The 18,241-nt window shown below is 38.5% G+C and overlaps 1 protein-coding gene across 1 annotated transcript; it reads right to left on the bottom strand.

Moving 5' to 3' along the window:
- Positions 1-15,306: 15,306 nt before the first annotated feature.
- LOC131310909 (uncharacterized) lies at positions 15,307-17,825 on the bottom strand. Its single transcript, XM_058338175.1, has 3 exons — positions 17,470-17,825; positions 15,535-16,810; positions 15,307-15,489 (listed from the first exon to the last, which is right to left on the bottom strand). Exon 2 carries the CDS (start codon positions 16,577-16,579, stop codon positions 15,719-15,721), a length of 861 nt encoding a protein of 286 aa, XP_058194158.1. The 5' UTR covers positions 16,580-16,810; positions 17,470-17,825; the 3' UTR covers positions 15,307-15,489; positions 15,535-15,718.
- Between the last annotated feature and the right edge of the window lie 416 nt (positions 17,826-18,241).

The following is an 18,241-nucleotide window of genomic DNA, read 5'->3' as shown; positions in this document are numbered from 1 at the left end:
AACAAATAGTTAACAATGACACATCCACATTCAATATCCAAACTAACGTTGGTGTTCATGATTTTTTTGAGTTTCTCCTACGCGACTTCTCGTAGACCATGTCACCATTTTTATATCAAATCAACATTTTCAAAATCGTTTTTAACACACCCAACCTCGGTTCCGCCGTTCCGGTCTCCCGAGTATTTTCACAATGGTTCCGCCGCACCGAGTTTCCATTGGCACACAAAAATATTGAATTTGGCATTGGCTCCTCTCCACGGATAACCAATCCACAATTCAAAACCCTCAGTTACGCCGCTCCGGGTTCCTGAGTATACCACAATGGTTCCGCTGGTCCGGGTTCCTATGTGAGTTTTCGAAAATCATTAAACCAATTGCGTTGGCTCCTCTCCGCGGATAACCAAACCACAATTCATCCCTCGGTTCCACCGTTCCGGGTTCTTGAGTATACCACAATCGTTCCACCGTTCTGAGTTCCAATTGGATTTTCGAAAATAGTTTACACACGCACTCCTCACAATGGGCTACTAAGTCCGGCCACATTGCAATTTTCAAAATATTTCTCTTTTACAAATCACATTATTCCATTAACCACACCCTAGGTGTCATGTTTCTACTTTCTCGATTTCTGTGTCTCATTTTCATGCAACGACTCCGAGGTAGGACTTTTCACATACGTAATCATAAATCATTCATTGTAATCTTGAAACTAAACTAGCAAGATCATCCAACTCTATATTACTAATCATGCTCAAATCACCACTTAAAGCATAACGCCACATGTACGGACGCTTTTGGAGTGAAAATCACTTATGCTTTATCACACAACAAGTAATACAAACAATTTATGTATACATGCTCATAATCATCCTAAAGATCAAAATACGAATACTTCTATCAAATGATAAAATCTTATCTTCAAAAATCCGTTCTTTCCTCCTTTGTGGGAAGTTTAAAACAACATATGTTTATTAAAGTAAAAGTTGGTTATTCCACATGTTCATATCTCCATTAGCAAAAATAAGATTATTAACTAACATGCATTTCAAACGTACAAGTAATATACTACTTCTAGTTATACTTAGAGAAGTAAGTAAGGATAATCTACATATACTTTAGAGATAACGAGGACAGAAAAATCTACCGTTCTTCTTGGCGGTAGGGCGGCTACGGAAAAGTAAGTACGTCGGCTAACGAACGGAGTGACTTCCCACGGTAAGCTTACGGTTGTTTCAAAAGAGAAAGGTTTCTCTCGAAACTAGTTCTTGACTAAAACTACTAATTTTTTTGGATCGAAAGGGTGATCGAGTGGTGGTTTGGTGGCGGCCTAGGTTGAGTTTCTTGAAGAACTTCAAAAAAACTCTTGAAGAACTTCAAAAAAACTCAAGAACAAAAAGAACAAATAACAAATGCAAGGATTCTAGAGAGAGAAGTTGAAGGATGGAAGGTGTGAGTTGAATGGTAAGTGAGGGGTGCTATTTATAGTAAAAATCTTGGCTTCCATTGGCAAGACTAACTTCTATTATCCAAGGGATAAATTTTTCCCTAGCAATTATTGTCTAATGGGTAAAGGGACAATTATGATAGGTATAGTCTTGAAGTGACAAATCATGAAGGGTTTTTGGTCTTGTCTTGTCTTGTCCTAGGATGGCTTGCTTGCAGAACAAAATAAAGTCTAGAAATGGGTTGTCATGTTGTACTTAGGTTGAGTGTGAGGGTGGCTAAAAGGTTTAGCTTGTGTAAGTGTATCAAAACACAATCACACACTTCACTCCCTCTCTCTCTCTCTCTCTCGTACTATGTATATAAATATGCCTATGTATATATATAAGTACACTTTAAGTACCAAGTAGTCCTAATAGGTCTAGCTTACTAGGTCTAGGAAAAGAGTGAGGGTTATGGGCTTTCAAGTGACAACTCAATGAAAAGAAAATAGGTTTACTTCTTTTGGAAGCAATATGATGGGATTTAGTTTTGACTTGACTAGTCAAATCTAGGTGTACTTCTTGGATTATTATTTTTTTGACAAGACTTATTTCTATTACCCAAAGGATAAAATTTTCTCAAACAATTATTATCCAACGGGTAAAGGAATAATAATGATAGTAAAGCTTGAAAAGACTAGACATGAAGTGTAATAATTACCTCCCTAGGTCTAAAAGGTTCACCTAGGGTTGGAGGGGTTCATAAGGCTCAAAGATGGTCAAAAAGGTTCATCTAAGGTTAGGAGAATGTAACTAAATGAATTGGTAGTTAGGTTTCTCCAACTAATCAGTTGGTAGCTAATCCTACTTGCCATGTAGAATTTCTAGCCAAGAAATATAATTTTAGGATTTTATTTAACTTGCTAAGAAAATATGCAAGTGCTTCTACAAGCAAACTTGTCTTTAGAAAAGAACTAAATTGTCCAGGACGAAAAGATATAATTTTATAAATTTCAAATCTAATTATGACGGATTATTAGAAATAAAAACGAAATTTTAAAAGAAATCCAAGTAATTAAAATAAAATTTAAATATTTAACGAAATTTTTATTTACCGAAAATCAAGGTCGTTACAATGCACATTTGGACCATTGATCTCGACAATCAATGGTTGAGATATGTTTTTTAACTTTGACTGGTAATAAATATCTTTTATCAATAAAAATTTGTTTTTAATTTAGACCGTTGATAGCCGAAATCAACGGTATCGATGTGCACAACACGATGGTGTGCACCCTGCACAACACTAGGGCCGGTCCAAGGTATTTGGATGCCCTAGGCCAAGGGGTGGAATAGTGCCCCACATAAATTTTTTAATTTAAAAATAATAAACAGAAATACTTTTCTATATATAATTTTCATTCATATTATTCAACATGGTAAATGTTTCGGCCCTAATGGTTGGTGCGGTTGCAATAATATTTAGTAGACTCATGTTTGAATCACAGCAGCCCCAATTTATATGATAGGAGGAAATTTTTTTTGGCAAAAAGACACTACAAAAAAGTAGCCTACCAGGATTTGAACCTAGGCACCTTATATAAAAAAGCAAACACTTTACCAGTGAACCACCAAAGGAGTTTGTATTATAGTTGCACACAGAAAAAAAAAAAAAAAATATATATATATATATATATATATATATATATACACACACACACACACACACACACTTATCTAGAAAGTGCCAAAGTGGTGCCTCATTTTTGGCTCAAAATGTGAAAGCCCAAGGCAGCGGCCTCTTGGGCCTTCCCATTGAGCCAGCCCTGCACAAGACCATCCCCAATTCCTATTTAATTGTCTTTGAAGCATGGCCACGCTTTAGCCAGTACGTAATATTCATACCTATAATTAAATTGAAGTTGATAACTTAGAGTTTTGGGCATAACGCGCCAATAGAACCGCCGAATAATTGCCGTAGTTGCAAACTGATAAAGGATGACTAATCAGTCATATTTCACGTAGAGACATACATACATACATTGGAAAGAAGAATATCATGTTAATTTCACATTTTTGTTGGATCATACACCTAGTGTTAGCACCACAGAAAAGTGTGGTAGATTTGGGGCACACAACCACCAAATAAATTTTCCATGAGCTATCGGTCCCCCCTACCCTGCTCACAGGGGAGAACCTCTAGATCTCATGGAGGGGGACCAGTTGGACAAGCATTGTGCTTGGTACCTAGGTAACTCTCCGGCCAATTTGTCTGTTTATGGCTAGTTGATATATAGTGCATGTAATAATCCTTTCTGGCTAATTAATCACTTTCAAACGAGGGGATTACTTAAATTTAAAAACTGCACGTTTAAAAAACGAACATTGCTCCAAATTATTCAATTAGCTTTTCAACCTTTTGATCGATCTCAATCTTTCTTTCTTTCCTTTTCCTCTTTTGGACGGCAACTCTTAATCTTTCTTTCTCCTGTAGCATGCATCGACTATATCAATTTCTTATCTTCTTCTTCTTCTTTTTCTTTTAACAATGATGGAACAATAGAATCCAACTTCTTTTTCTTTTCCTTTTTTTTTTTTTTGGTTTAGTTATGGAATCCAACTTCTCTTGAGTCCATTAGTATTATTCTCTCTTTCTTTTTTTTCTTCTTCTTTTTTTTTTAAGAAAAATGGATATGCAAATAAAGTACTCCATATATCCACCAGCTATAGAATATTACTTTCAGCACCATAAATTGTAAATTTGAGGGGTTGCTTGAAGATTTTTGTCTTTCGAGTGGAAAAATGAATAGGGAGGTAAGAAGAATAAAAGCTGCTGACGTGGAATTTTGTGATTTTTTTTAAAAAAAATTTCTCAGAAGAGAAAGAGCATTATGTGACATACACGTTGATAAACGTCAAAATTACTCCTTGTGTCCCAAATTTCTTGTCCCCTATGACCATTATGGACATCTCAAAAAATTGTTTTATATTTTCAAATATGCAATATGGATCTTATTTTATAAATCTTAATTATGTATACTATCTAAAAGTAATTTACAAATGACATCACGCCGAAAAACGTACATTTAGTTTGGGACGGAGAGAGTAGTAGTAGTAGTATACTGTAACGTAATACTCGAATGAATCCAACATTTCACAATGAATACAACGCTTCAATCCTATATATCTAGGCCCGAGCCTGGGCCGAATAACCCGAACAGACCAATATGGTGGAGAGGTCTGGGGCCAGTCGAGCCACAAGACACTACTAACGGGCTTCTTACAAGACGGCCCCTTTTGTCAATTTTTACCTCTCTAGGCCCACTCTGCGTCTTACCCTATCCACATAAGTCCTGATTTAAGTGAAATACCCAATTTACCGCAACAACACTACACTGTTAGAATTTCGTCCCCTCATCTTCTCCTCTGTCTCTAGTGTGCTCTTCAACAAGGATCACTTTGTCCGGCGGTAGCGCGATGCCGTCCTTCCACTTATGCGTGACCACCGGCCACTTGTCGGCGACTGCCTTCTCTGTCTCCACCTTTTCAGCTACTCCGTCACTCGCTTAGATTTGCACGAGAATCAGCACTTTTTGAAGGTTATGAACGATCTCCGCTATCAGATCTCTCATCCACTCGTCGAGCGTTTTGAAAAATAGGATGCCGTCGTTTACGGAACGTGGCGCGAGTACAGAGGAATTCGACGCCGTTGTTGTGGTGGAGATTCGAGGCGGTGTTCCGAATAGTGTCGTTTTTCGATCGTGGATTGATGGAACACGGCACCATTCTTGGCGATGAAGATGGATTGAACGTGGATAAAAAAGAATTCACCTCGTAGGGAATGCTGCTGATGGAGGCCATTGAGACACGGTGGTTTTCGGAAATCATTAACCGACCTTTTTTTTTGAGATATTGTTAACCAACATTGGAAATTGTGAAATTGCAGATGGGGTGGGTGTGAATTTGGGGATGAATTCTGCAAAAAAATGTGAATTCACACTCGGCAAAATTCACATCAAAAAAATTTGGATTCGGATCCTCTATCCCAATCTCTCTGTCCGAGTTCTTTGTCCCAGTCCTCAAACGACGACACGTGTCCTCTTACCACACACCAATAGGTCACACCACACCCAATCCCTCCCTCTTGACCCTTGTCTTTTCCATCTGTTTAAAAAAAAAATCAGACTGCAACCATTTGATTTGATCCACAATCGTTGCCGAACCATACCTCCTGGTGGCCATTTAACATCGACCTCCCTCCCTCCTCGTCACTCCTCCTCCACCACCATATCATTCCTTTTGAGATCCGTACCCTTATATATATATATATATATAACACAAACATATATACAAATATATGCACACATCCAACAGTACATGTCCAAATATGTATTTCTGTTTTCCAATTTCGATCGATTTTAATTTCGTGAGGTTCTAATTTTCATCAATTAGGTTTTTGTTGCTTCTACTTGGGGATCGTGGGGGCTGAATGCGATGTGGGTATTGATGAGTGAGAGAGGCTGAGTGAATTAGGTTTTCGAATGGAGGAAGCAGATGGAGAAGATAAGGGTGAAGGGGGAGGGATTCGGTATGGTGTGACCTTTTGGTTTGTGTTAGGAAGGACACGTGTCGCTGTTTGAGGACTGGGATAGAGAACTCGGACAAAGGGATTGGGACAGAGGATCTGAATCCAAAAAATTCACACCCTTAAGATTTCACACCCCCGAAAAAATGACTCGGGACCTATCGTATATAAATAAATGAAAATATCGTATATAAATAAATAAATAAATATATAAATCTCTATCTTATACTTAGGTGACCTTATCCATGTGCTTATACTCTTGGGCATTCTTTTTCTGATCTGTCTTTCGTGCTTGTTTTCCTGGGTCTCCGAGACCCTTTCAATGAATATTCTGACTTATAGCTTAACTAGGTGTGAATTTTAGGAAATGTGAATTATGTAGAGTGTGAATTTTAGGGGATGTGAATTCTTAAGGTGTGACTTCTTGTGGTGTAAAAAGTGATAAGGGCAAAATAGTAAAACATCTCTAAAAAGGTCAAGATAGCATGACAAAAAAGGGTTGACATAGAACCCCAACAAAAAATGGGATCGCCCTGTCATTTCCCGAATACTAACTGATAAAACCCACGAAGAGGAAAGCCCAAGCCCAAAACAACTTGTTTCAAGCTTTCTCTTTTCAAAAAAAAAAAGTTTCAAGCTTTCTTGTAACTTGTGAACAACAGTTAGAAGATTCATCAAGTTAAGTGACATTTTTTTCCAGGAGTCAAAGTGGATTTACTTGACGTTTATTTTTTCCTTTTTTTCTTTTTTGTTATGTCGGTAAGGGGTCTTTTGACTAGCTTACGAGCACATTGACTATTTTTCTCCTTGGTCCAGTCAAAAGCAAGTCATCAACTTAGGACTAAGAATTCACAAGAAATTATTTGACGTTATCTATTTATTAGCCATTGGGGCTAGCCTAGAACTCATATTTTTCCATAATAGGAGGTTTTTAGTTCGAACCTTGTTTCATGCATTGTGCTCAAACAATTAGCTTTCTTATTCTTGATTGTGGACTTGTGCCTTATTCCTTTGATCCATTTTTCTAAATGGGGATTGTAATGCCCCAAATTTTGGGAACGTTAAATAGACAAATTTATTGAAAACTAAATAGAGTCTGACTCGATATTACAACATAACTCTTATGAAAGTACGTTTATTCAAACATAGAAGGGAAACTAGGGTTCCTATCTACTGCTCCGCCTGTTCTTCCATCATAGTCAGCTCCTCGTCTCCAAAAGTTTCCAAGGTGTAAAGTTCACCCTGTTCATTTATAAGGTCTGACACATTATACCAACGTCGCCACCAATATAATATGTCAGGGTCACCAAAGGTAACACCGTGAGTTACAAAAACTCAATAAAATAATCCATACCCACTAACCCTTAACTTATGAAAAATAGATCATAAAATTAACGTTTTCCACATAGTACATGCATATTCGACAAAACAGCTAACAATGATACATCTACATTCACTATCCAATCTAGCATTGGTTTTCATGATTTTCTGAGTTTTTCCTACGCGACTTCTCGTAGACCGTGTCACAATTTTCCACATTTCATAAATCAAATCATCATTTCAAAAATCATTTTTACACACTCAACCTCAGTTCTGCCGTTCCAATCTCCTGAGTATCCTCACAATGGTTCTGCCGCACAGGGTTCCCATTGGCACACAAAACTTGCATTGGCTCCTCTACGTAGATAACCAAGCTACACACCCAACCTCGGTTCCGCCGTTCCGGTCTCCCGAGTATCCTCACAATGGTTCCGCCGCACTAGGTTCCCATTAGCGCGCGCGCGCGCGCACGCGCACACCATGCAATGGGCTACCATGTCCGGCCACATTGCGGTTTTCAAACCGTTTCTCTTGTCCAAAACTCATCTTTTCATTAACCACACCCTAAGTATCATGTTTCTACTTTCTCGATTTCCGTGTCTCATTTTCATGCAACGACTCCGCGGTAGGACTTTTCACATACATAATCATAAATCATTCATCAAAATCTTGAAAATAAACTAGCAAGATCATCCAATTCTATATTACTTCTCATGCTCAAACCACCACTTAAAGCATAACGCCACATGTACGGACGCCTTTGGAGTGAAATTCACTTATGCTTTTATCACACAACAAGTAATACAAACAATTCGTGTATGCATGCTCATAACCATCCTAAAGATCAAAATATGAATACTTCTAATCAAACGTTAAATTCCTATCTTTCAAAATCCATTCTTTCTTCCTTTGTGGGAAGTTCAAAACAACATATGTTTATTGAAGTAAAGGTCGATTATTCAACATGCTCATATATCACTTTAGCAAAATAAGTATACTAGCTATCTTTCTTTATGCTTTTCAAATTATACAAACTTCGATTATACTTAGAGTAGAGAGTAGAAATATTCTACATATACTTAGAGATAGGGGATAAGAAGATTCTACCGTTCTTCTTTGGCGGTCGGGCGGCTACGGAAAGTGAGTTGGTTATCGGACGGAGTAACTTCCTACGGTATGCTTCCGGTAGCTTCGAAAGAGAAAGGTTTCTCTCGAAACTAGTTCTTGACTAAAACTACTAAACTTTATGGATGGAAAGGGTGGTTTAGGATGAGTTTCTTGAAGAACTTAGAAAGAACTTCAAGAACAACTTAAGATCAAGAAGAACAAAGTAAGAACACTAGAATTTTCTTGAGAGAGAAGTTAAAGGGTTGAAGGTGTGAGTTGAATGGTGAGAATGAGGTGCTATTTATAGCAAAATTTTGGGCTCCCCCTCCCTCTCTCTAGCCAAATTCTCTCTCTCTCTCTCTCTCTCTCTCTCTCTCTCTCTCTCTCTCTCTCTCCCATGGATTTTGCTCCATTGTATGGTCAAATCAAGCATGCCATGCCTTCCCTCACTTGTCATTTCCATTCTAGGCCATATCCTAGGTTATCATGAAGGGTTTTTGGCTTGTCTTGTCCTAAGTTGGGTTGCTTGCAAGAAAAAACAAAATGATTGGGCTAGATTGTGCTTAAGAGTCTAGAATTGGTTTGTAAAGTTGTACTTAGGTTGAGTGTGAGGTTGGCCTAAAGAGATAGCTTGATGGAGTGTACAAAAGCATGCACACACACACACATACACACTCTCTCCCTCTCCCTCTCCCTCTCTCTCTCTCTCGGCCCCTCTCCCTCTCTCTTGGCCTCTCTCTCTCTCTCTCTCTCTCTCTCTCTCTCTCTCTCTCTCTCTCTCTCTCTCTAGTACTAGGTGTATATATATACATATATGAGTAAGACTAAATAGTTTTAGGTCTAGGTAGTCTTAAGTCTAGGAAAAGAGAAAAGATTATGGAGGGTTTTTCAAGTAATATCCTATTGACCAAGGGTGAAGATTTTTTCTAGAAAGTGTATACCTAAGTATATAGGCTTGTTTAATAGGCTATGAGGTATATATATCTATATATAAGCACATATATGTATTTAGAGAATCTAGGAAAGTGACTTTGGTAGGCAATTTAGGTTTAAGGCTATTAGTCTTAGGGTTGCATGCATGGCAAGGCTAAGTTTGCTTCTTTTGAAAGCAAAATGATGGTTTCCTATGGTCCATGATTTGTCTTGTCATATTCATTGGAAATCTAATGTCCATTGTCCAATGGGTAAAGAGGTAATGATGATTGGTATGGCCTTGAAATGACTAGTCATGGGTATAATGATTACCTTTTATGGCCTAATGGTTCAATTAGGGTTGGGAGGGGTTCACAAGGCTTAAAGATGGTCAAAAAAGTCCATCTAGGGTTAGGAGATTGTAACTAGGTGAATTGGTAGTTCGGTTTCTCCAACTAATCGGTTGATAACTAATTCTACTTGCCATGTAGGATTTCTAGTCAAGAAATATAATTTTAAAGGGCTTAAATCTAATTATGACAGATTATAGGGATTAAAAAGGAATTTTTAAAAGTAATACCAAGTAATTAAAAAGAAATTCCAATATATAACAAAAATTTTATTTATTGAAAATCAAAGTCGTTACAGGGATGACCCGAGCTTTTGGGGTAATCACCTTTTCTTTTCTCCTACGTCATAATGGTAGTAAAAAGAGGAGTAAATTGTTAGTTTGTTATCAATCTACTCCAATATGGAAAGGAACAGTACTACTTGGTGTGAGTAAATTTTTCAAAAAGTGATTTTCAATAATCTCCCAGTAAATCACAAATTAAGAAGAATTGATTCGGCTCAGTTTAATATGGTTCTACTTTGACCAAATTTATAAAAAAAAAAAAAAAAAAAAGAAGACTACATAATTGATCCAATTGTCTTTGAAAACTAAAAGATTAATCATGTTGAAAAATGTATGCATAATAATTTGAGGAAAATTATATGTATTACATTTATATATTTATTTTGATGACTGTTAGAAAAAATGGTATTATCTATTTTGATGATGTTTCGGCAAATGCTAATCTTTCGAAAAGTCTTTTTCGGACTAAATGTTCTAGGCCTTGAAACATTGCATAAAATCTCTTGGATTCAAAGTTCAAATCTTACAAAGACTTAATGAGCTCAATACATGCTGTAACGAATTTATTTAGATGAAATTTTGAGCCACAGGTTGACGAACCGGCTGTCTGAACAGAGAGCTGTGACACTCAAAGACCATCGGATGACAGACCGGATGACCCACCGGATGACCGGACGGTTGACCACCCGGACGACTAATCAGAGTAATTTCTGCTGATCAGTAAAGTTCCAACGGCTAGTTCCTCCACTCAACTCTCCAACGGTTCTATCACTTTTCAAACGGCTAGTAGGAGATTAGATGGCTATATAAAGGTTCAAAGAGCTCATTGATGAGTGGGGATTCAAGCTACAACATTCCATATCACCCCAAGCAAATTCTCCAAAGATCAAGCCAACACTTTCATATCTATATTGAGAGAGATTTTGTATAAGTTGAGAGCTTCCACTTTCATATCTACCTTGTGAAGTTATTGTAATTTGAGAGCTTCAAATTTCTCCGCATACTTGTAATTCCTAAGCGAGTGTTTGAGTCAAACACTTGAAAGCTTAGAAGACCAAATTCGGGTTTGAATTTGGGTGTTATTGTTTTTGAGTGATTTCGGAGAAAACTCTTGCGGTTGTACTAGCTCATCGGGAAAGATAGGGGATAAGGTCGTTGTAAGCACCCGCAAAACTTACTGTAATCTTTTTGAAGATTAAAGGAACCTTCAAGTAGTTGCTTGAGGAGAAGTGGACTAGGCCGGACCGTGGACAAATCCGGGCCGAACCACTATGATCGGGTTCTATCTCTCTAACTCTCTCTCTTTTACTTACTCATATTGTTTTGATTAAAAGATTGTTAGAGATAATCTTTATTGGCTTTAGCAACCTTTTCACCCACCCCCCCCCCCCCTTCGGTTGCCCTTTTGGGTAACAAATCGGACCAATATTCTGAAAAAGCCAAAGCAAGCTAATTTTTTCGATCGGAGTTATTTTTCCGATTCCTAAATTGAGGTCCTGTAAAAAACACCCCTAATTACTAAAATTAGGGTTTCATTTCGAAGAAAAAAAAACCCCAAAATTTTCTCGTTTGGTTGACATATCTAGCATGGTGTTTTCGTTTATTTTTGCTTAGGCCTTGTACAGTGAAATTGAGCATTATTTTGTGTTTCTTATTGTATCAATGATATTGCTGTGATTTTGGTGGCAAATCCAGAAGATTTAAGTGTGGACTGGTTCTATTAAATTAATACTTAATTAGTATGAGGGATTGAGGAGCGGTAACAGAACGAATCAGAAACCTCGTATCTTGGAAAGAAAGTGGTACATGCACTTTTATGGGTTGGATGGGTTTGTTCAAGATGTAACGAGAGCTAGCTAGTTCAATTGACTGCATTGTCCAACTCCTAAAGATCCATGATTAAAATGAGACTGACTACCGAATTATATTTTGGTTCTGATCTGTATCTATGAGTTTGGCCCTATTAACTGTAATGAAGCTCTGTTTAGTTGTGTAAAAAATGCTTTGTTATGGAAATGCTATCAAATTAATTGCTCATACTAGTGTTTTATTTGCTGCACTAATGGTGACTTTCTGACATATATACAACTGGGTATTCCATTTCCTCATACAACCTTGTTTTTTCTTTTAGTTTGGTGGCAAATCAAGAGGGGAAATCCTTTCACAGCATCACCAGGAAAATGGCTTGGGCTGCTATGGTATATTACGTATGGCAAGAAAGGAACAACAGGGTGTTCAAAGGAACCCAAAGACCTCAATTTCCAGTCCTTCAATTTCTTAGATCGATGTTTCTTTTGTTTTATTTCTGGCTCTATCAGTACATGACTTTAGCATTTTGGCCAAAACCCAAATGCCATATAATAGCTATGTGGAAGTGTAATCGTTTTTGGGCTAATATTGAGGAGAACTCATTTGCATTTTATTACTGCAGATTATAAGTTCACAAATGAGGTAGAAGTTGGACCCATTTTCCCCAGATACAAATGCTTGGAGCCAACAAAAGAAGGGTTTTTGTTTGGAAAATTGGATGAAAAACCCAAAAAAGCTGCAACGACCGAGATGATTCATGAGGTTAAACAAAGAGATATCAGCACAGAAATGACTCCACTTGACAGATCAACAACTTCGAGACGCCACGCGCTATTCAAGAGCACGTCACCCTCTCAACATAATACCCCAGAGAATAGGTCAGGTCCATTGGTCTTATATAACTCCTATACCAGCAGCACAATAAGTGACATTACCAAGTTGCAAGTAAATCAAAAGCAGTGAAAGAGATTGGCTATTCAAGTGAATCAAAGGCCAAGAATAATGATTAATTTATTGTAATTTGGAATATCAAGTTGTAGTATCAAATTGTAGTTTTGTGAAACATAACTTCGTATGTAATTGATAATTGTGATGAGAACGGCCCAACGTGGGTTTTAAATTGGTCGGTAATAATTGCTCTCAGAGCACAATCTCACATGCATGTCTTCCAAGTCTGAAATAACCACTAAAATGACTCTGTGTCTTCATGGCAAATTAATGAGCCCACATCCCAATAAAATAGACTGATCATGATGATTTACGCCTACAAATGGAGCAAAAGATATGTTATACCTGTTTATCAAGTACGTTGTGTTAAATATCACAACATCATCGAACTCCTTACAAGCTATCCTACTCCTTGCATTAGCACATAATACATTCCTTAGTTGACTCTCATCATCCAAATCCATTGCAAAAAAGAAGTCAGAATTGTCGGCTTTTATCTTCATGAAATAATTGTGCATCGCCTCAGCATCTCCTTCCACAAGTAGTGAACGTCGCCATTTATTCATATAATTTAGGCAATCTTTCTGGATGTATGGAACCTTACCAGGTCCCCCAGCCTCAAGCTGAAGTGAGTTATAAGTCTTGTTTAGTTGGATCTTGGTTTTATCATTCAATTCAAGCTAGCTTTCTTTTCACATGCTCATCGAGTACACTATCGCTCTTGAAATATCTTGCTTTTCTCGGGCTCTAGTCATGATTGTTCTCTAAAGCAACCTGGTTTAACCTCCACTTTCCATCCGGTTGTATCACAACAGTAACGTTGGCTGGACAACCAATTTTACTTGTGGTCGTGATCTGACCGGGTTGCTTGTTTTTACCCTTGCCTTTCCAACACGACTGTATTCATAGTTACATTCTTCAACTTTCCATCTTGCCAAAATAAAATCATTTGGTTTAAAAAATAATAATAATTATATACATGCCAAATCCCATTTTGCCAAAATAATGAACTGATAATGCAATGAATAGAGTGAACAACGATATAAGATAAAAGAAGCTAAGACACAAGCCAATTCGACACTCAATATTTCTCAAGTGCAATACATCAATTGACTCTAGATTCTACACTCAAGCCAGTTTGACATTCAAGCCAATTTGACTCTAGGTTCGAAATGAAACCCTAATTTTAGAAACACATGGAAACCATTAAAGAAGACAGTAGCGAAACAAGTAGGTCTACCAATGATTCGCCCATTCAAAATATCAGCTCACATCCATGTAATCAGTAGATGATTTTGGCGAGCTTCATACTATCATACACTGTCATGAATTCAATGTAAAAGCTACTAACCCCTAATTCGAAATGAAACCCTAATTTTTGAATTAGGGGTTTTTTTCCAAAGACTCAATTTAGAGTTTTTTTCAAGCAACTCCTCAGAGAGAGAGAGGGAGCGCTTTGTGGTGGAGTGCCCAGAAGGCGGCGGCGGCAGCGGTGGTCGCCGGAGGTGGGGGAGCACTGGATTGGGCTGTGGTGGTCTCTGGTGGTGGGAGCCCCCCTCTCTCTCCCCTCTGTATCGTGAAAGTGGAGGAAAGGGGAAGAAAAACCACATGCGCAATGCGAGTTTCAATTTTGACATTTTTTTTTATATAGGCAAAACGACATCGACCATGAAGCTAATGCTAGCATGATGTCAGTGGTTGTGTTTCTTGTTGTGCACCTAGAATTTCTGTAAAAGAGATCACATCAATGGATCCTTTCAGGGCAAAAAAAAAGCGAGAGAAATCACATTGGGATACAGTAAATGGTATCCGGAATTCTCCTATCACATGACCAAGATAACCAAGGGGGCGTTTCCCCTTCCCCTAAACTAAAGTTGATTTTTTGTAAATTTTTTTGTCCAAAACTTTTTCGGTTTTTTTACTTTTTGTTGAATTTTTCGTAATAATTTTTTGGATTAATCATTCGTCTCAACCAAAGGAATCAAAAAAGTATACAAATGTGGATCAGTGTTAAAAAAAGTTCATATAAGACAGCTATATTTGGTCTTTTTCGTCTTTAGTTTTTTTTTTTGCTTTTGGTCAAAATTTTTGAATTTTATTTTGCTTTTGGTCATAATTTTTTACTTTTTAGACTCATCTCATCGAAATGAATAATTAATCGAAAAGATTTTATGCAAATCTAACAAAAATTCAAAAAAGACCACCAAAATCCTTCAGTGGGAGACAAGGGATGTCATGATTGAGATTTTTTTTCCAAATTTCTGGGCAGACCATTGTTCTCGCATAGAGTATCAACTAAAATACTAATCAACGGAAACAATTTGACTATTGTCATTAGCATGTAGTCTCTTAATATAGCGAAAACGAACAATTTTTTTTTTCTTTTTAGTTGCATGAAAAAGGAAATAACGATATTGTAACGGAATGTAAACTAACCAACTGCAAACTCTTTCCAAACGGTTTTTTTTTCCCCGGCAAACTCATTCCAAACATGTTCCAAAAGATCTAATACGAGTATCACTCTATGGGAGTACAATAGAATGTGTTGAGGGAAGGGGCCATGTCTTCTTGGAATGAATTGATTACTGTTCATAAGGGCAACGTTTACACGCAATTAAAGATCACTTATTAGTTATTACTAGTCATATACAGAAAAAAAATTACGAAAGAAAAGATAGAGTTGCACTAAATTGAAAACTAAACTCTCAGCATGGCTTCAGTCTTGCTAGCCATATTTAAATTCTAGCCTAAAGAATTTGAAACACTCTACCCCCCACCACCACCACCACCACACACACACACTCGGCTCTTGAAATTGAAATCCTCATTAAAATGCCTTTTCTATAGAGATCAACACTATCCGCTGTTTATCTTCAACTTTGAACATTTCCACAAGAATCATCCATCCCAACTTCATACTCCTATTGTGGAGAGAGAGAGAGAGTCTCGACTGACCGCGTGATCAGTTCCTTGCTTCTACCGCAAACCCCGAATAGGCCAACCCGTGCAGCCATCATTTGAAGGATCGACAACAATTGGTTTCATAACACAGTATCCGGTTCTCGAACAGGAACTCATCATCCTTCCCTTAATTTCATTCCCGCCATTCATATCTCTCACAAGTTTTCTTCTCTCCATTTCATGTCTTTCAGCTCTCTTCCTCAGATTCTGCTGCTTAATCGCAGAGCTCCACTTCTCTTTACAAGTGTAGCTTCGCACCGGAATTGGAACGGCCTCAAGCCCCATCAATTTGGCCACCACCCCTGGTTTGCACCAAACCACACTCTCTCCTCCTACTATCGGGGGAAAACAAGGAGTTTTCCTCAGTTCAGAATTTAAACCCTCTTTGATCATTATGCCCTTTCTTAACCTAGGGTTGCAGCAAAATGACTTCCTGCTCCAAGCGGTACTAATAGGAGCCAGATTTTGAAAGGAAGACCGATACATGGCATCCTTACCATCGAGGGAGAACCTAGGGTACTGATTCAACGCATTCCGCGCCGATCGTAGAATGTCAGCATTGTCCACGCACGACATCCGACGCTGCTCCATTTCAGCACTGTACTCATCCGCCTTTGCTTTTCTGGCCATCTTCTCTTCAAATTCCAACTGTAATATCATCTCCTCCAAAGTTGTCCTCGTTTCTTGCCCCGATGTCGCATCAACGAAAGGAGAACCAGAAAGAGATTGGGTTGCAATGCAGGAGTAATCGACACCGTCAGTTTTGCGTTGGTTGAGAGTGGACGTGGAGCCGTCGCCGTTGCAAGAGCTTCTAAAGCCTTTCCTCATCTTGGCTCCAAGAGAGTTTTTGAGGAGAAAGAAGGAAAAGTCCTTCATTGTGTTAGCACACACAGAAGAACATAACGGAAGAAGAAGAAGAAGAGGTGGGGTTTGAAGTCTTGAAGAGGGAGAATTGAGAGTTAAATGGTAGAAGAGGGGTGTTGGAGAATTTATGAAACTTGAGCCGAGTAAATGGGGAGCGGTGTGAAATTTTGTTTGTTGAATGGCCTTAACAACACTCACATGAAGGAACGAAAAGGCTTCTTCACAAGATTTCCCCCTGCCTCTCTGCAAAAGCACTTTAAGGTAGGTCCATTTTTTTTTAACGGCAAAATAGTATTTTATTAGGGGGAGGGGAAAGGTATCCAACCAAAAATTGAAACCAAGGCAAAGGGACGAGCACAATGCAACACCTGAGGGCCTAAAAGCCTAGATATATAATAAACAACACATAAAATCCAAAGGGCCTACAAGCCCAAATACAACAATGAAAATTCAACCCATAAGAAAATCCTAAACCTAACCCAACATCCGCCTTCTCCCGCCACAAATAGAGCCACCACCACCACCAGCAGTTCACCACCGACATCCACCAAGCCACCACAGGCAACCCACGGTAAGAAAACCGAAGCCAGCAAACCCAAACTGCCGCGGAGCTGCACCAAGCCGTTAGGCGAGAATTGGGCCGCCCAACAACGGCCACGGCGGAAGCCAACACCGACCACTCCATCCAAGCCCGAAAGGACCCTAGCTGTTAAGCAAAAATCAGAGGACCCAGCAGAACCTCTGACCGGGAACAAACAGGTTGACTAACGGCCGAGGAACGGAAGAAAAACGGCAAGGGAAAAGGGGTCGAAAAAAACAGATCTGAGACGGAGAAGACAAGGGAAAAAAAAAATGAAGTGTAAAAACAAAAAAAAAAAACGTTATCATTCTAAACGACACACCTTTGCCTCACACAATCCAGCTATATTCTAGGCCCAACCACTCGGTGGAATTTCGTATTGGATGAAATGATACCGCCAATCACCAGACTAAAATCAGGCTTTGATTAGCACGTTTGGGTATTCTCCTCAGTTGCGGGCTGGTATCTCGCACCCTCGACCAACTTCCAATTACCCATAGGTGGGACTGGAGTCGAGCTATGGCTCACCCTGGGGCGTATTTAGAGGGGTCATGATACTCTCGTCCTACTTGGTTTCAAGACTAACCACCTGTTTCCAGTCATGTAGGAATGGCAGGGATAGGTTCCTCATCAATTGCGTCCACAGATGGTTAGGTATCGTACAGTTGAATCTTTATAGTAAAAGAGCTCTGCCAACAGCAGAGACAATTCGCAGAGAACCACGCAGAGACAAACGCGTTTGGCCCTATTTCGGATCCCAAAAAAATCTAGAAAAATATCCATAAATTTTTGAATATTATTTTATGGAGCCCTGTAAAAAATCAGCTCCAGTGGATATCGGTAACTATTATTTTTTGATCCGTGGGGGCGAAACTGCTCAGTTCGCCTTACAAATCAAAAAGTAATACTTACCGATATCCACTGGAGCTGATTTTTTACAGGGCCCCATAAAATAATATTCAAAAATTTATGAATATTTTTCTAGATTTTTTTGAGACCCGAAATGGGGCCAAACACATTTGTCTCTGCGTGGTTCTCTGCAAATTGTCTCTGCTCATAGTTTTTTTGATAGTAAAAATTGAACTAGAAAACCA

The sequence above is a fragment of the Rhododendron vialii genome, chromosome 12a (assembly GCF_030253575.1).
Source record: "Rhododendron vialii isolate Sample 1 chromosome 12a, ASM3025357v1".
Lineage (NCBI taxonomy): Eukaryota > Viridiplantae > Streptophyta > Magnoliopsida > Ericales > Ericaceae > Rhododendron > Rhododendron vialii.
Note: the sequence above shows the minus strand (reverse complement) of the source record. Positions and strands in the feature narration are given on the sequence as shown.